At 40.5% G+C, this 19705-nt stretch overlaps 1 protein-coding gene and 1 long non-coding RNA gene across 2 annotated transcripts in view; one reads left to right on the top strand and one right to left on the bottom strand.

Moving 5' to 3' along the window:
- Positions 1-19705, bottom strand: part of dnah7 (dynein, axonemal, heavy chain 7) — a 398230-nt gene that overhangs the window by 157951 nt on the left and 220574 nt on the right. Inside the window, exons 42-44 of the mRNA XM_072578963.1 lie at positions 14121-14451; positions 10647-10993; positions 10337-10517 (exon numbers count right to left, since the gene is read on the bottom strand). Coding sequence (XP_072435064.1) covers positions 10337-10517; positions 10647-10993; positions 14121-14451 — 859 coding nt within the window. The remainder of the gene's footprint in view (positions 1-10336; positions 10518-10646; positions 10994-14120; positions 14452-19705) is intronic.
- The window catches only part of LOC140482059 (uncharacterized), a 126357-nt gene that overhangs the window by 46533 nt on the left and 60119 nt on the right, over positions 1-19705 (top strand). The gene's annotated exons all lie outside the window — the stretch shown is intronic.

The following is a 19705-nucleotide window of genomic DNA, read 5'->3' as shown; positions in this document are numbered from 1 at the left end:
TTCGGTCAGATAATTCCTTTATGTAGTATGAATTCAATTTCTTGTTACACCATCTGCAAAAATGGTGAGGAATTTTACTCAGAGTGCACAAGCATAACTAGTTTGATATCTGGTCATAAAAGAAAAATTATAAACTGTTTCTGCCATTATCTTGGCTTTCCAATACCTCTGTAGATGGGTTGTGTACCTGTAGAAGTTCTTCTACATTAAAGTGAATAGTCCTGGTTCTGGATTACAAGCAAAGGAAGGAATTTTTTCACTCCTGGTTTGGCATGAGCAATGGCAAAAAAAAGGGAAAATGAACAATAACTGAATTTCAACCTGAAGAAAAACTTTTCCACTCAAGCCTTAAATTGTGATTCAAAATCTTGCCATTTTGACATGACTATTTTTATTTCCATGTATTTGCATCCCATTAAAGCCTCAACTCACTTTATTCAATGTTACATTCAGTTCTCCTCTCCTTCTCCAAGAAACCAAACAGTGCAATATTCTGGCATGTAAATCAAAATAGATTCCTAGCTGCTGTAGCTAATGTAAGTCAATATTAAACTGCTTCATCATAACAATATACCTGCATACTCCATTGTGATCCTTCCTCCTTGGCTCTTCCTTCATTCAGGTCAGCGTGAGCAAATGACCACTTTTACCAGACCATCACATGTGCTTACTATGCTCATAAATCACTTCAACTCTTTATGTTGAAGTTCAATGACACCTATAACTCACATGCATCTGTTAGGTTGCTTTGCTCACAGGCTTCTCATGTATCTGCACAGGATGAATCTCATGGCTGTTGGCATTCATTCAATTTGCACTAGCTTTTAGGCTATCAGTCTCTGTATACTTCATATTGCTTTCTTTGCGCACGCTTGCTGACTTCAGCAGCTTATTTGATCGATTATTAGATTAGATTAGATTCTCTACAGTGTGGAAACAGGCCCTTCGGCCCACCAAGTTCACACCGACCCTCCGAAGAGTAACCCATCCAGACCCATTTCCCTCTGACTAATGCACCTAACAGTACGGGCAATTTAGCATGGCCAATTCACCTAACCTGCACATCTTTGTGACTGTGGGAGGAAACCGGAGGAAACCCAGCAGACACGGGGAGAATGTGCAAACTCCACACAGACAGTCACCCGAGGCTAGAATTGAACCTGGGACCCCGGTGCTGTGATACAGCAGTGCTAACCACTGAGCCACCGTGCCGCCCCACATGTACCGAGATAGAGTGAAAAGTACTGTTTGAATGGTATCCAGGCAAATCGTATCTTACATACGTACATCAGAGTAATAGAATAGAATGCAGAACATAGTGTCACAGATACAGAGAAGGTGCAGAGAAAGATCAAGTCTAGTGTGTGAGAGGTCTGTTTATTAGTCCAATAACAGCTATTCTTGAATCTGCTGGCAAATGTTTTCAAATTTTTATATCTTCTGCCTACTGAAAGAGGGTGGAAGAGAGTATAATCAGGGCGGGAAGAGTCTTTGATTACATTGGCTGCTTTCCCAAGGCAGTAGGAAGTGTAGACATAACCAATGGAAGGAATGTTGGTTTTCATATAGACTGGGCTTGTCTTCGCAAATCTGTAATTGACTTATGGGCTCCAGTTTCTATATAACATAACTAAGTTGTAAGCTAAGGGCTAGAGGATAAAGTAGGGAAATGGAGACTTAAATTTGATAGGGCATGCAAGGCTTTGGGGAGGGTAGGGTCAACTACATTGGCAGGCTGAATCTAAAAATCACTCTGTGAAGTATTATCTGTGTTGTATTCTACCCTCATCCGAAGCACCAATGCACAATGGAAATTAAAAATGGCTGCCATAGTACCTGAAGTAAGAAGAGTAAAACTTTTTTTTTGTTTGAGGCAGCAGGATTTTTTTGAGAGAGGTATGAGAGACTGGTCAAAGAGAAATATACAGTCGTCTAGACAGTGCAAGTAAAGACATCTGTATTGAAAGATTTGTGGCAATTATCAACTTTGTCAACTGAAAATTATAGCTATAAGTAATCTTGACCATGTCATTGAATGTTACAAATGAATTGCTATAATGGCTGAGAAGCAGAACTAAGATCAGTAATGTAAATTTTCACCTATGTTCCACAATTTACAATGACATGGTCTAGGAGCAACCTATCTCAATATGAACTACAAAATGTCCACATTACTATCTTATGCGCAATTTTGCCTTCATGCATAATGTGATGGTTTGAAACAGTGGGGAAAAGATTGTCATTCTTTCTATAACACTTAGAATCTCTGACTGCATGTGTGCCTTATGACTTGTGCAGTATATCTCTGAATCAGCTCTAATGTATGAGAGGACATCTTATTGTTCTCCTTGTTGAAGGACTCCATGTCCCAGTGTTTGGAATGATAATGGTTAAATGTCATTTGTACATGCTGTGACTGCTGACTGATAAAAAGATTGAAAAACTGGGTTTTTTTCTGATTGAAATCATCAACAACGGATCCAGATGTAGAGCCTGTTGTTCAGCTCTGTGTCTGGTTGTCTGCTGTACTACTAGATTTCATAGAATTTCCAAGTGAGAATAGTATGTGATTTGGCAGGGAACTTGCAAGTGGTAAAATTCCCATGCATTGGCTGCTTTTGTCCTTCTATCCAGAAGGTGCTATCAAAGAAGCCTTGGTGATTTATTCTCATGCATCTTGAGTTTCTCCCTCTTTTCCATTAACTGAGCAAAAGCAGAGGTGTTACTTGCAAATTCTTTAGTGAAGACTGATGCAAAACACATGCTTAATTCATCTGTCATGTCTTTATTTTCTATCTTACTTCCCCAAATTCACTTTGTGTTATCTGCAAACTTAGAAACAATGTCCTCAGTTCCTTCACAGATTGCTAATGTACTACGTGAATAGTTATGCCCCAACACATCCCCCTACAGAACTTTACTAGTCACCGGCTGCTATCCTGAAAAAAATCTCTTTATCTCTACTCTCTGCCTTCAGCCAGTCAGCCAATGTTCTATCTATGCCAGTACTTGCCCCTAACATCATGGGCTCATATCTTATTCGAATGGCACCTTGTTAAAAGTCTTTTAGAAATCCAAACAGATCCACTCTTTTGTATAACTTGCTCATTAACTTCTCAAAGAATTCTAACAGATGTTTCAAACATGACAAAGCCAAGCTGACTCAGTTCTATTTTACCATGCACTTCCAAGTACCCTGCAATCTCATCCCTAATAATGAACTCTAAAATCTTACCAACAATCTAGGTCAGATTAACAGGCCTATAATTTCCCATCTCCGTCCTACCTCTCGTGATTTCTGAAAGATCACCACCAAAGCATCCACAATCCCCTCAGCTATCTCCATCAGAATGCTGCGGCATAGCCCATCTGGCCGAGGAGATTTATCCACCTTCAGACCTTTCAGTTTTCCCATAACCTTCCCCTTCATGATGGCCACAATGCTCATCTAGTATGCTACTGGTGTCTTCCACCGTGATGACTGATGCTAAGATTGGCTCAGTACGTATTTCAAGAAACTATTCCAACAATATTCTAAAATCTCTCAACCTTTGCCCGTCTGATTTTTCCAGTCTATATATAGATTATAATATCCCATGATTTTTGTCATACCTCTCTGACAGGAAACCATTTTTTAAATTTTATATTCAATCCTACTGAGTAGATTTTATTAGGGGGCCTGTACATTAATTCCATGAGTAACTTTGGGGGTTTATGATTTCTCATCTCTAACCAACAGTTACTGTATGCTAGTATGCTGAACTTAGATCATCTCTCTTTATTGTCACCCAGTTACCTTGGATAGCTTTATATCCTTCCTAGATGTCAGGTTCCTTTCAAATATTCAAGATCCAAACTATGTCATGCTGCAGTCATGTCTCCTTAATGACTTTCAAATCATATTTATTCGTTTTTATTTGTATCATTAGTTTATTTCATGCATCTTGAGTTCCTCCATCCTTTCCATTAACTGAGTAAAAGTTACACGACTTCAGATTGTTATGAGGCACTTCATATTTAATACTATTTGAGGACTCATGTCTACAAAATCGTGAAAGTTCATTTGAACACTGAGGAGTTACTTGGACTATATTTAGTTTTCTGAAAAAGGTCACAGAAAGGACATATTGGGCATTTTGTTTGAAAGTCATTTCTTAAAACTCATATGGCTAAAGTTAATTGCTTGGACTTGTTTACTAGAAGTCACATGCCTTGATTTAACTGTCAGGAATTAGTTTGGTTTTGGATCTTGTTTGGAGTTTAGTTAGGATATAGCCTCCTGAGTGAATGTACCGAATGTTTCCTGTTATTCTGAGTAATGCTTTTTGAAGGTGCAATGTGAAAACTGAAACACCAATCTGGCTGTTCTCTTGAAAAGCTTCTAAAACAGTTATTTTTGATGTTTCCTGATCAAGCTGCAACTGCAATCATTCCAGTGACAACTGCTTATGTTTAGTGATGCCCATTTAAATGTCAGCTGAAAGCCACCTTGAATATTTATGTCTTATCCGTTTCACCCTCCAAACACTAAAAAAAAGTATTGGGCAAAGTTTACCCTCTGCCGTGAGTTATTTAGCAGGGTAGATATTTATACTTTCAGATGGAAATCTTTGTACATCTTTGCTGAATAAGTCTTGTTTCCATAACATAATCAATACTTTTCTTATTTATGAAAAAATACCTGGTGCTGGATCATTTAACTCTTAAAAAAGGGTACTTAATGAGCTATATTGGTAAATGGATAAAACATTTTAATACATGCTGTAACCAATGGTGTAGTTAGATTAGAGAGAGTGAGAGAGACCAGTGCACTCCTCCCATCTTAGTCATAACACAGTGCAGAGTCTTTGTGTCATTTTATTATTTTTGTGACTTCTAGCCTTATCTGTTGGTTTACTCTCTATTAGTTCTGGTCATGGTCTGTTTGTCATTCCCAAATTTGATCTTTTGCCCCAACTATTTAGTTTAAAATCTTCTCAGCTTCCCTAGTTACATCATCATCCTCAGCAAGATTCAAGTGCAGACCAGCCCACTGGTACAGCTTTCAATTCCTTAGTACTAGTGTCAGTGCCGCAATAACCTGAACACATTTCTACTGTATCATTCTTTGACCCACACATTCATTTTTCTCATTTTACTTGCCCTATGTCAATTTATGTGTGATGCCAGTAATAATCCAGACATTATGGTCTGTGAGGTTCGACTTTTCAGTTTGGTACCTAGCTCCTCATTCTGACTATGAAGAACTTCTTTCCTTGTCCTGCCAATGTCAGTGGTACCTGCATGGACCACTATGACTAGATCCTCTGTCTCTCACCGTAAATTACTCTGTAGCCCTGATCAGATGGCCTGAACCTTGATCCCAGGCAGGCAACTTAATGCCAGCTGTTTTCTGTAGGGAATAGAGTCAATGACCACCCCCTTCCCTGCCCAATACTTCCCCCAACATATTACATGCCTTTTTGTTGCTCCCCCCCCCACCTGAATGGTCTCCATTGCCAGTGTCAGTTAACTCATCCACCCTGCAGTTCTTATTCTCATCCAACAAGCTGAAAGGATTTCAAATATGTTGAATAATTGCAAAGGCACCTTTGCCTGCTGAGTACCCAAGCCTCACTCGCAGTCACACCCTGACCAGTCTCCAAATCAAAAGATTCTATCCTAAAGAATGTGACCACCTCCTGGGATAAAGTATCCAGTAACTTTCCTCTACACTGATGTGTCACAATGTATGATGTTCGGCTTCCAGCTTATAAACTCTGAGCTAAAGCTGTTCAAACTGCAAACACTTATTGCAGATATGGCTTGCCCTGGATCACAGTGGCACCCAGGAACCTCCATAAGCTGCAGCTATAACACATCAATTATTAAGGAAGGCAGGACATTGATGTGTTATAACTGTAGCTTATGGAGGTTCCTGGATGCCACTGTGATCCAGGCCAAGCCCTATCTGCAATAATTAATAATATATTATTAGTTACCTCGTGACTGGTCAAAGTAGATCAGAAGAGACTGTTTTCAGTAATCGAATAATCCAGGAAGAGAGACCATAAATAGGACTAAATATAAGAGATTAAGGATGAAATGGATCAATATGTTTGCAAGGTTGGTTTTGAGATGTGGAATGCACTTCCAGAGTTGTTTAATGCAGCAAAAGCCATGGATGGAATCCTGTGGTATCTTGACTTTGATGGTCGAATAGTATTCAGTCAGGTGGAAGACTAATGCATGAGACACCTGATTCTATCCCAAAAAGTTAATACTGGGAAGATAGATAAGGCAAAAGATAAGGCTGATGCATTCACAACAATCTTTAGTCAGAAGTGTTGTGTGGATGATCCACCTCAGGTTCCTCCAGTTGTCCCCAGCATCACAGATATCAATCTCCAGCCAATTCGATTCACTCCATATGATATCAAGAAACAGTTGGAATCACTGGATACTGCAAAGGCAAAGAGCCCTGATAATATTCGGCAATAGTACTGAAAATGTGTGCTCCAGAACTTGCCACTTCCCTAGCCAAACTCTTCCAGTACAGTTACAACACTGGCATCTACGCAACAACGTGGAAAACTGCCCAGGTATGTTCTGTACACAAAAAGCAGGACAAATCCAACCTGGCCAATTATTGCCCAATCAGTCTACTGTCCATCATTAGTAAAGTGATGGAAGGGGTCATCAACAGTGTTATGAAGCAGCACCTGCTCAGCAACAACCTGCTCAGTGATGCCCAGTTTAGGTTTCGCTAGGATCACTCAGCTCCTGATCTCATCACAGCCATGGTTCAAATGTGGACAAAAGAGCTGAATTCCAGAGGTAAGGTGAGAGTGACAGCCCTTGACATCAAGGCCACATTTGACTGACTGTGGCAACAAAGAGCCCTGGCAAAATTGGAATCAACAGGTATCGGGGGGCAAACACACCAGTGGTTAAAAGCCATACCTGGCACAAAGGAAGATGGTTGTAGTTGTGGAGGGTCAACCATCTCAGCTCCAGAACATCTCTGCAAGAGTACCTCAGGGTAGTGTCCTCAGCCCAACAATCTTCAGCTGCTTCATCAATGACCTTCTCTCTGTCGTAATGTCAGAAGTGGGAATGTTCGCCGATGATTGTACCATTGTTCAGCACCATTCGCAATTCCTCAGATACTGAAGTACTCCATGTTCAAATGCAACAAGATCTGGACAATATCCAGGCTTGGGCAGAGAAGTGGCAAGTAATATTCGCGCCACACAAAAGCCAGACAATGACCATCACCAATAAGAGACATTCCAACCACTGCATCTTAGCATTCAACGGTATTGCCATCACTAAATCCTCCACTGTCAACATTCTTAGGATTACCATTGACCAGAAACTCAACTGGTCTCACCAAATAAACACAGTGACTACAAGAACAGGTCAGAGACTAGATGAGTAACTCACTCCTGACACCCCAAAGTCTATTCACCATCTACAAGGTACAAGTCAGCAGCGTGATGAAATATTCCCCATTTGCCTGGATAGGTGCAGCTCCAACAACACTCAAGAAGCTTGACACAATCCAGGACAAGCAGCCCACTTGATTGGCATCACATCTACAAACCCTCCACCATTGACGCTCAGTAGCAGGAGTGTGTACTATCTACAAGATTCACTGTAGAAATTCACCAAAGATCCTTGGACAACACCTTGCAAACCCATGACTACTTCCATCTAGAAGGACAAAGGCAGCAGGTACTTGGGAACACCACCACCTGCAAGTTCCCCTCCAAGCCATGCACCACCCTGACTTGGAAATATACCATCATTCCTTCATCGTTGTTGAGTCAAAGTTCTGGCATTCCCTCCCTACTGGCATTGCGGATCAACCCACAGCAAGTGGACTGCAGCAAATCAAGAAGGCAGCCCACCACCACCTTCTCAAGGGCAAATAGGGATGGGCTATCAATGCTGGCCAGCCAACTTCGCCCAAGTCTCACAAATGAATTTTTAAAAATTTGAATAGTCTTCCCATCCTGTGATCAATTTGAGACTCTTAAGTAGGCAATTAATATCCCTGGAAGGACCTTAATTGACTGGCACTGGTTTAACCTGTTTTTTCTTTTGGTGGGAGGGCACTCATCATTTTGGCTGTATAACTTTAAAACTGTGCGTGGTTACTTGCGGTTTCCCAGGAGGGTGCTTTTTTCAAAAACAATGGCACCTAGTTAAGGGGTCCAGCAAAGGAATATGGAGCCTATTGAAAGCCTTTTCTTGTCTTTGCTGCTGAACATCTTGCCCATGACCCCACCATGGAATCCCCTGTCCTGGCATCACAAGTCTTAGAATCCAGGTATTATCCCGGGCTTTAGGTGGCTAAGTGCTCAACAGTGGCCACCACCATCTGGTGGTGCTACAATTCAATAGATGGCAGATCTCTAAATGGCAGGAAAATATTGGAGGCAGGACATCCTGCCTCCGTGTCTTTGATTCAAGACGAAGGTCCACTGCTGCTTGTCAAACATCAGAGTGACACACAATGCTGTGGCAACATGAGGCTCACATCAGCTCCCTGGCAGACAGTCAAAAACCCCATTCCCACCATGTGATTCCACCCTTTGTTAATATTTAAGAAAGGTTTAACTAGTTGTTTGAATAAATGGAACAGAATTTGATATAGGAACAGGATAGGCAAAAGAAATTAGGATTACTGTTGTGTGAGGGTTAAACAACATTGTTGTTCAATTTGTTCAAACAACCCAATTCCATATTATAATTGCAAAGTAATGCAATTGTAATACTTTTACATTTCAGGATCTGGGTCAGCAACTGACAGTGAAAGGGGGCAAATGAAGATGAAAGGGTAGGATATCATAAAACACAGGAGGGGAGACGAAGCTGTGGGACTGGGGGTTTATCATAAATGCATTTAGAGATTCAAGAACTGATTAGGGATAGTTAACATGGCTTTGTGCATGGGAAATCATGTCTCACAAACTTGACTGAGTTTTCTTTTGAGAATGTGACCATAAAAATAGACGAGGGCAGAGCAGTAGCTGTTGTCTACATGGACTTTAGTAAAGCCTTTGACAAAGTTCCGCATGGTACGCTGGTTAGTAAAGTTAGATCATATGGGATTCAGGGAGAGCTTGCTAACTGTGCCCTATCAAAACTAGCTTGATGGTAGGGGACGGAGAATGGTGGTGAAGGGTTGTTTTTTGGACTGGTGGCCTGTGACCAGCAGTGCTCCACAGGGATCAGTGCTGGATCCACTGTTGTTTGTCATTTACATGAGAATTTAGGAGGCATGGTTAATAAGTTTGCAGGTGACACCAAATTGGTGGTATAGTGGATAGTGAACAAGGTTTTTTTAAGATCCAAAATGGATCCTGATCTATTGAACCAATGGGTTGAGGAGTGGCAGATGAACTTCAATTCGAATATATCTGTGGGATTGTATTTTGTAAGACAAACAAGGGCAAGGCATATACAGTTAATGGTAGGTGCCTGGGTAGTGTTGTTGAACAGAGAGACAAAGGTGTTCAGGGACCTAGTTCTTTGAAAATTGTGTCACAGGTAGAGATGGGTAAGATGGTATTTTGCACAATTGTTTTCATTGCTCAGACCATTGATTATAGGAGTTGGGACGTCATGTTGAGGTTGTACAGGACATTGGTGAGGTCACTTTTGGAGGACTGTGTACAGTTCTGGTCACCCTGCTATAGGGAAGATATTATTAACTTGAAGAGGGTTCAGAAGGGATTTATCAGAATTGGAAGATTTGAGTTGCAAGGAGAGGCTGGTTAGGCTGAGAATGTATTACTGGAGTAGAGGAGGTCCAGAGGTGACCTTATAGAGGTTTTTAAAATCATTACGGGCATTAAAAAAAGGTAAATAACAAAGGTCTTTTCCCCAGGGTGGGGGAATTCAAAATAAGATGTCATATTTTTAAGGTGGGAGGGAAAGATTTAAATCGGACATGAGGGGCAACTTTTTCACACAGACTGTTTCGTAATTGGAATGAACTGTCAGAATATGTGACAGATGCAAGTACAGTTTAAAAGACATGGATAGGAAAGTTTTAGAGGGATATGCGCGAAATGCACACGAGTGGGACTTGTTTAGTTTGGCAAACTTGGTCAGCATGGACAAGTTGGATCGAAGGGTCTGTTTCCGTGCTATATGACTCTGTGACTCTAAACTGGATAGGTCTTACTTTCCTTAAGACTGTTTTACATCTATAACATAGTTCCATACTTAGTAGATAATGTCTAGAGCTTGATTGACATGTGCTATACCTAAAATTATAGATAATTAGATAACTAACCTCTGAAAAGTCAAATATCAGTTGTACAATAAATGGTGTTTAAATTACCTGGTTTTCGAGGTCTGCTTTCTTTTGCTTATTGGTTTCCAATTGTTCTTGTAGTTTTTCCAGTTTATCTTGCACTTCCTTAAGTGCAGCTTGCTTCTTTCTTAAACCATCCATTGCTATCTTCAATTCACCTTCAGCCAGTGCTAGCTTCTCTTTCTTGGGAGCTACAACTTTAGCCACTCTATTAAAAAGGAGGTAGGTTGCGCAGATGAGAAACAAAAAGATTTATTATATCTCGTGCAATACAAAATTGAAACTGATGAACAGAATGAGATTTAAAATATTCTATGAGCCAAATATAAGAACTTACTTATCATAGGAGTCGATTGCAATAACCCATTTGCAGAGGCCCTCAGCTGCTGTGGACGCATTACGAATCTTTTCTGGAATAAATTCTGGATTTGTTATGTATTTATTCCTAATGACATTTATGATGGCTGAAGGAATATTGTCCTTGTCATATTCATGGAGAGACTGTAAAAGTTTCATGTCACCCAGTACTTTTTTGGCAGGGCCCCAGAAATCTTCAATCTTTTTACCTGATCCAGTAGGATCTGGAACTCTGTCTGGTTTTATTCCTTTTAAAATACAAATTGCCTCCATAACTAACTTTACTCCAGCTGGGGGACTCTTCATAGACTTCATCACAGTAATATCCTAAAAGAAAATTGAGCATTCAGCATTGTATCATAATAGCTTACATGTAATTATTACAGAATTCGGATTTGCAACAGATATATTAGTAAAGTTGCCGTAGGCAACCATAGGGTTCCTGCCTCAGTAAAGAGAGCCAACTGATGGTGATTTTAACCTGATGGTCACCAAGCCTCAGGTGAAGGATGGGGTTGAGAATGTGCTACCTTCATGGTTACCTCAGCCAGTGGAGGATTAGAACCCACATTGTCAGCATCGCAAACCAGCCATCCAGCCAAATGTGCTAACTAACCCTATTATGATCTTGCTGGAAGAATTATTCCACCATGATGAAACCCACATAGGTTGTAGCTAAACAAGTAATACTAAATGCAAATGACTGAAAACCTTACAACATTTCATTCAAGGTCATCTTTAGAAAGTGTTATCCAAAGGGAGGTGGTCTGAAATGCATGTGTTTCAATCCAAAAAATATGATAGGCAAGTTAGATGAACTTAGAGCTTTGGTTAGTACTTGGAATTATGACATTACTACGATTACAGAGGGACAGGATTGGCAACTGAATGTCCCAGGATTTAGATGTTTCAGATGTGATAGACGGGGAGGTAAAAGGGGTGGGAGAGTTGCATTACTGGTAAAGGAGTATCTCACAGCTGTACTGAGGGAGGATACATCAGAGGACTCACACAGTGAGGCACTGTGGGTAGAACTCAGGAATAGGAAAGGTGAAATCACAATACTACAGGCCTCCAAACAGCCATCAGGAGGTAGAGGAGAGAATATGTAGACAGATTTTGGAAAGAGGTAAAACTAGCAGAGTTGTTGTGGTAGGTGATTTTAACTTCCCTAATATTGACTGGGACTCACTATGTACTAGGGGCTTGGATGGGGCAGAATTTGTAAGGAACATTCTGGAGGGATTCTTGACATAATATGTATACAGTCCAATTTGGGAAGGAGTTATATTAGATCTGGTTTTGGAAAATGAGCCCAGCCAGGTGAGTGAAGTTTCAGTGGGGGAGCAATTCAGGAGTAGTGAGCATAATACTATGAGTTTTAAGATACCCACAAATAGGGAAAACCTCTTGGGTGAGAGCATTAAATTGGGGGAAGGAGAACTATAACAATATTAGGCAGGAACTGGAGAATTTTGATTGGACGTGGCTGTTTGAAGGTAGATCTACATCGGATACGTGGGAGTATTTCAAATGGCAACCAATAGGAGTTCAGGAGTGGCACACATTGTTTAAGAAGAGATAATCCTGGAAATTAAAGACCTGTGAGTCTCACATTGGTGGTAGGGAAATTATTGGAAAAGGTTCTCAGGGACAAGATCTATATGCATGTAGAAGCAAATGGACATATTCGTGATGGACAGCATGGTTTTATGCATAGGAGGTCGTACCTCACTAGCTTGATCGTGTTTTATTGAGGAGGTGAAAATGAGGGAAAAGCAGTTGATGTTGTCGACATGGACTGCAGTAAAACCTCTGACAAAGTCCTTCATAGCAGACTGGTATAAAAGGTGAAGTCATGTGGTATCAGGGGTGAGTTGGCAAGATAGATACAGAACTGACTTAGTCACAGGTGATAGAGGAAAGCAATGGAAGGATGCTTTTTGGAATGAAGGGTTGTAACTAGTGGTGTTCCACAGGGATCAGTGCTGGGACCTCCCCTGTTCGTGGTCTACATAAATGATTTGAAGGAAAACATAGCTGATCTAATTAGTAAGTTTGCCCACCATATAAAGATTGGTGGAGTTGCAGATAGTGAGGAGGATTGTCAGAGGACACAGCAGGATATAGATCAGTTGGAGGCTTGGGCAGAAAAATGGCAGATGGAGTTAAATCTGGACAAAAGTGAGGTGATGCATTTTGGGAGGTCAAGTACAAATGAAAGTTATACAGTGAATGGCAAAGGGAACTGAGTGTGTAGGTTCACAGATCACTGAAAGTGGCAGCACAGGTAGATAAGGTAGTAAAAATGGCTTATGGTATACTTACCTTCATTGAAAGGGGCATTGAGCATAAGGATAGAAAGGTTATGCTGCAACTTTAATGAATTTTAGTTAGGCCACACTTGGAATATTGCATACAGTTCTGGTCACCACACTACCAAAAGGATGATGATGTTTTGGAGAGGGTACAGAAAAGGTTTACCAGGATGTTGCCAGGTCTGGGGAATTTTAGCTATGGAGAAAGTTTGGGAAGACTGGGTTTACTTTCATTGGAACACAGGAGGTTGAGGGGCATGCTTATAGACATTTATAAGATTGTGAATGGCATGGATAGAGTGGAAAGTATAAGACTTTTTTTCCCAGGGTTGAAGGGTCAAGGGGTCAATTGCTAAGGGACACAGGTTCAAGGGATGTGTGTGTGTGTGCATGTGTGTGTGTGTGTGTATGTGTGTGTGTGTAGATGGTGGTGGTGGGAGAGGGAGGTGGAATGGAGGGGGAGGTTTCAAGTTTTAAAATGATGTGCCAAGTGAGTTTTTCACACAAAGATTGGTGAGTGCCTGGAATGCATTGTCAGAGGAGTGTGGAAACAGACACAACAGCAGCATTCAAGAAACACCTGGATGAATACATGAATAGGAAGGGACTAGAAGGATATAGATCCTGTAAGTGAAGACAGTTTTAGAACAGAAAGGCAAAATGTGTGGGCTGAGACTTGAAAGGCCTATTCCTGTGCTGTATTGTTCTTTGATCTCTTAGTTCAATTCTCCTGTCTCAAATTGATATAAATAGCTCTTCTGTGGGACCAGGAGGATCATAAGTCCTCCCCTGCCTTGGATCAACCCTTTCCAGACTGCATGAGCAACTAAAACCTATGTACCTGGGATTGTTTGTTCAAGAAGAATTAGTTTCTACCTGTCTCAAGCCCCACTTTAATGGCTGGTACCCGAAGCAAAAAATTATGATTCTAGTTGGATTAATCCTCTCTGGGATATGTTTAATTTGTTATGCATTTCACCCAAAAGAAATCACTTGTAGGACAGATACTTGCAAAACTGTGAAATGTGTCAGCCCTTCTACATTGAAAAAGCATATTATAATTTAACAAGGTGAAAACTCTGAAATATTTGTCTTTCACACAGACAGAGCAGTAAAATTAACATCTTGGTCCTTACTTGTGTAGTGAGTGTATCAAGGGCTGCAAGTGCAGATTCCAGAATTGGCAAAGCTTGTGCCAGATCAGCATCACATTCATCCTTAATTGCTTTGGCAGCCATGGCTTGATCATTTGCTATGATTTCATCAGCTTTCACAATCTCCTCTGTTCGTGAGACCTCAATAGACTCTTTTTCAATGATTATCATCATTTCATCTACTGCTGAACTCGCAACTATTAGTTCAGGCTGCAAGGCTTCCAGTTCTGCCTGCATTGTAGCGACCTGAGATGCAGCAGATTCAAGCTTTTCTAAACCAACTTCATATCTTCTTTTCATCTTCACTACATCACTAAAGACAGAACATATAAAACATTACCAATGTCTTAGAGAACTGTTATGGTGCAGAATGAAAGTTAAAGCCACAATGACCTTTATTGCCATAATGAATGGTTCAAATTCCTGCTGGAAAAAACAGCACATGTAATCAGCTCCCTCTGAAACATATCCATTTCATTCTCTGCTCCTGAAAGCCTGCATAATGTCATGGCAACTGGGCCCACGCGTCCTCATACTCTTTTTGCTGCTGCCCTCCGGATTTAAGATGTTTTAATACTCAGCAACTATTCCAATGTCCAGCATTTCATACCAAAGAAAATTTGAGAAATAGTTTCAAACTCCAAATAATCAATATTCAAAAGTAATAAATGGAGAAGCACTTGTCAAACAGCCAGATATCTGGCCCTAAAGTAACTGCGTAAATGATAAACCAGAATTAAGTTGATATAGGTGAAGATCTCTTCAAATATTGCATCTAAAAGCCATGATATTCCCTCCATGATATGCTGAACTTAAGAACATGCTGTTTCAGGTGGTCAAAGGAATTAATTAATTGAACAAGAAGTCCTTGATCCACATTGAGGACCATTTCTTTAAACAACATATGTAAACAATATCTGCACTCATTAAATCTGTCACATCTTCCTGGATAAATGTGGAGAGTTCATGACACACATTGTTGTGAATGCATAAACTAGCAAATATCTTCAAGGGAAAAGATTGTAAACCCCCAAATATTGATGGTTGATTTATGTTGTTAGGTTCACACAAATAGGATCCCATTCTTTGCTACCTCATTATTTTAAGAACTTGCTGAATTTACACACTAAACTGAAATTAAACTTGCCACAGAAAGCAAGAGGTGATATTTACTAACAGTCAGGAAACTCTTTTAACAATTTGTTAATTGACCATTATGTCCTAATCCATCTCTGTCCCAGAAAAGGAGCAAATAAAACTATTCAGTCTCATCCCTGCATATCTGAAAATTGTAACTAGGGGGGGTTTTGAAAATGTCACATTTTAATTTTCATATTATTTCTTGAATATTACATTATTTCTCTGTTTTCACCCTCTCTGTCCAATGTTCCCCTTTTTTATTTATTTTTCTGTACATGGTTTCACTTTAATTTACCCCCTTCTCCATTGCTCCTCTACTTCTTTCTCACCCCTTAGTTAAAAGAGGTAAATCGTTGGAACTTACCATTCACTTAGGTTGCACCTGACCTCTTATGCTATTGTGCTACTGTAGCTCACAGATGATAATATGATTTATTCAAGCTGCAGGGTGCTACAAAAATTCTAACAAGTTAGAACTCAAGGTTTGACTACAATACTTAAACTATTTCTGTACTTATGTGAAGTAGCTGCTGTGAACAACTATTGACCACCTGGACCAATATGATTTTCCACCTCAACTGGGATCAACAGACAGGCATCTGAAAATGGGCAATATATCAACTTCTGACAGCAGATTATTGGAGAAATTGGAATATTGTATACTTTTGAGCCTACTTACTTACTTTTCTTACTCAGATGGATGGGAAGCTAACACGTCACAAATGGAAATGTAAGAAAATTGTTTGCCATATATTAGTCATTAGTTCATCTAAACCAATAGTATGTTGGCCTTTATTGGAAGAGGATTTGAGCACAGGAATAAAGAAATCTTGCTGCAATTGTAAACTCTTGATAAGACTATACCTGAAGTATCTGTAATAAAATAAAACAAAGGATGCTGGAGATCTGAAATTAAAAATTTCAGAAAGTGCTAGTGAAATTCAGCAGGTCCATCAACATGTTTGGAGATAAAGAACAGAGTTAACCTTTAAAGTCCAGTGACCCCTTCTTCAGAAAGTAAGGCAGCTAAGGTATGGTACTATCTATACTAATGATGAGAGGGTTGGGTGGGGAGGGAACTGAGACAGATAGATGGAGACAGTGGCCAGCCAGAAAGAAAAGAAAGGGGCAAAGGGTCTCCTCTAGGTTGGGAAGAAATAATGTAGACTGTATGACTGTCCATAACAGTGACCCAAGCTTCAGTTGACTGCCATTTCAGCACACCACCGTGTTTCCATTCCAACATTTCTGTCTCAGGCCAGTTGCAGCATTCCAGCAAAGCTCAATTTAACCTGGAAGAACAACACTTCATCTTCCACAATAGGCTTGTTACAGAGTTCAGGGCAAGAAAACAAAGGAGGCACATGACAAGTATGGACAGCTGGGATCGGATGAATCTTTTAAGGAGTATAAGGGCAGTAGGAGTGTAATCAAGAGGGAAATCAGAAGGGTGAAAAGTGGACACGAGATGACTTTGGCAAATAAGCTTAAGGAGAATCCAAAGAGATTGTACAAGTATGTTAACGGCAAATGAGTAACTAGGGAGAGAATACGGTCCATAAAAGATCAACAAGGCCACCTATGTGTGGAACTACAGGAGATGGGTGAGATACTAAGTAAGTATTTTGCGTCAGCATTTATGGTGGAGAGGGATATGGAAGCTAGAGAACTTGGAGAAATAAATAGTGATATCTTGGGAAGTGTATGTATTACAGAGGAGGAGGTGCTGGACATCCTAAAACTCAAAGTGGATAAATCCATGGGATCTGACTAGGTGCATTCTAGAACTTTGTGGGAAGCTGATTGCTGGGGCCCTTGCTGAGACATCTGGGTCATCAGTAGCCCTGGATGAGGTGCCAGAAGTTTGGAGGGTGGCTAATGCGGTGCCTTTATTTTAGAAAATTGATCAGGAAAAGCCAGAGGGCTATAGATCAGTGAGCCTGACACCAGTGGTGGGTAAGTTGTTGGAGGGGATTCTGAGAGACAGTACTAACATATATTTTGAAAAGCAAGGACAGATAGGGATAGTCAACAGGGCTTAGTGCATGGGAAATCATGTCTCACTAACTTGATTAAGTTTTTTGAACAAGTGACAAAGAAGGTTGACAAAGGCAGAGCAGTGGACGTTGTTTATATGGACTTGAGCAAGGCATTTGACAAGGTTCTGCATGGTAGACTGGTTTGCAAAGTTAAATTACATGGAATCCAGGGAGAGTTAGTCATTTGGATACAAAATTGGCTCATAGGTAGGAGACAGAGCATGTTGGTAGAGGATTGCTTTTCAGACTTCAGGCCTGGTACCAGGGGTGTGCCACAAGGATTGGCTGGACCATTACTTTTTGTCACTTGAATATAAGAGGAATGGTTAGTAAGTTTGCAGATGACACCAAAATTGGTGGTGTGGTGGACAGTGAGAAGGTTATCTCAGCGCACAATGAGACATTGATCAGATGTGCTGTTGGTCTGAAGAGTGGCAGATGGAGTTTAATTTAGATACATATGACGTATTGCATTATGGTAAGAAAAATCAAGGCAGACTTATGCACTAAATGATAAGGTCTTGGTGAGTGTGGCCAAACATAGAGACCTTGGGGTGCAGGTTCACAGTTCTTGAAAGTGGAGTTGCAGGTTAAGAAGATAGTTAAGGCGACGTTTGGTATGCTTGCCTTTAGTGGTCAGTGCATTGAGAACAAGAGTTGGAATATCATATTGTGCAGAACAGTTCATTGGTTAGGCCACTTCTGGAATACTGTGTTCAGTTCTGGTCTCCCTGCTATAGGAAAAATGTTGTGAAACTTGAAAGAGTGCAGAAACGATTTACAAGGATGTTGCCAAGGTTGGAGGGTTTGAGCTATAAAGAGAGGCTGAATAGGCTGGGGCTATTTTCTCTGGAGCGCTGGAGGCTGAAGGGATGAACTTATAGAGGTCTATAAAATCATGAGGGGCATGGATAGGGTAAATAGACAAGATCTCTAGGATAGGGGAGTCCAAAACTGGAGGACATAAGTTTAAGGTGAGACCGGAAAGATTTAAAAGGGACCTAAGGGGCAATGTTTTCACACATAAATTGCTGCCAGAGGAGGTGTTAGAGGCTGGTACAATTACCCCACTTAAAAGGCATCTGGATGGGTACATGAATTGGGAAGGTTTAAAGGGATATTGGTCAAATACTGACAAATGGAACGAGATTGGGGTGGGAAATCTGATCAGTATGTACGAGCTAAACCAAAGGGTCTAATTCCATGCCGTACATCTCAATGACTCAACATTGAGTTTAACATTTGCAAAACATGAACCCCAGGTCCTGTCCTGTATGGGTTGATCTCAGCACAGCCAACCTATTTTAAAGTACTCACAGTCCCCAATATTACCTCTTCTTCCCTGGATTACTATCAACAATCCTTTTTTCTGCTTCTCTTTTTTTCTCTCTCTCTCTGAGCACTATCTCCCTCTGTCTGTATCACTTCATTACTCCATCCTCCACAGTCCCTATCTCTCCCATCAGCATAAATATCACTATTTCTGAACTGCTTACAGTTCTGACAAAGGTCCCTGGACTCGAACATTAACTCTGATTTATCTCTCCACAGGTGCTGTCAGATCTGCTGAGTTTCTCCAAGACTTTTGTCTGGTGTATCTCGTAGCTTTGGTTTCCTTACTTAAGAAAGGATATTCTTGCCATACTATAAAGGTTCATCAGACTGGCATGTAGTAAAGCAGGATTGTTCCATGAAAAGAAATTTAGGAGACTTAGCCGACATTCTCCAGAGTTTAGAGGAATGAGAAGTGGTCTCAATAACTGTGCAAAATTCTTACAGAGCTTGACAGATAAACGCAGGAAGGATATTTCCCTAGTTTTGAGGCCTAGAGCCAGGGGACATAGTCTCAAGGTAAGAGCTAAGCCAATTTGGACTGAAATAAGGAAGAACTTCTCCATTCAGAGGTTGGTAAATCTTTAGAATTCTCTACCCTACAGGACTATGGAGTCTAGATCATGGAGTACATTCAAGACATGAAATCAAAAGATTTCTAGATATTATCTGTATATCTATGGATGTGGAGAAAATGCATTGAGGTAGAAGATCAGTCATAAACAATTTCAATGATGGAGCAGGCTTGTGGTACCAAATGGTCTATTCCTGTTTTTATTTCCAAATGTTCCTGAACTTGTGCCTCCGAACTGAGAGTTAATTAAATACTTTTGAAGTCTGCAATACATAATTGCTCTATAATCAAGATGAAAATGGGTTGGACTTTATGGCCACCAACAGGTAGGGAAGCAGGCAGCTGGACCTGCATAGTTAATTACAATGCCTATAGTGATGTTCCAGCTCCAGTCCATTTGCTGCAGTGTGATTTTAGGGAAGACACTGGACGGGCCTTCTGCCTGTGGTCCAGTTGATGCCCTATAATGACCAATTAATGGC

This window comes from Chiloscyllium punctatum, chromosome 10 (genome assembly GCF_047496795.1).
Source record: "Chiloscyllium punctatum isolate Juve2018m chromosome 10, sChiPun1.3, whole genome shotgun sequence".
Lineage (NCBI taxonomy): Eukaryota > Metazoa > Chordata > Chondrichthyes > Orectolobiformes > Hemiscylliidae > Chiloscyllium > Chiloscyllium punctatum.
This window is presented reverse-complemented; position numbering and strand designations above follow the sequence as displayed.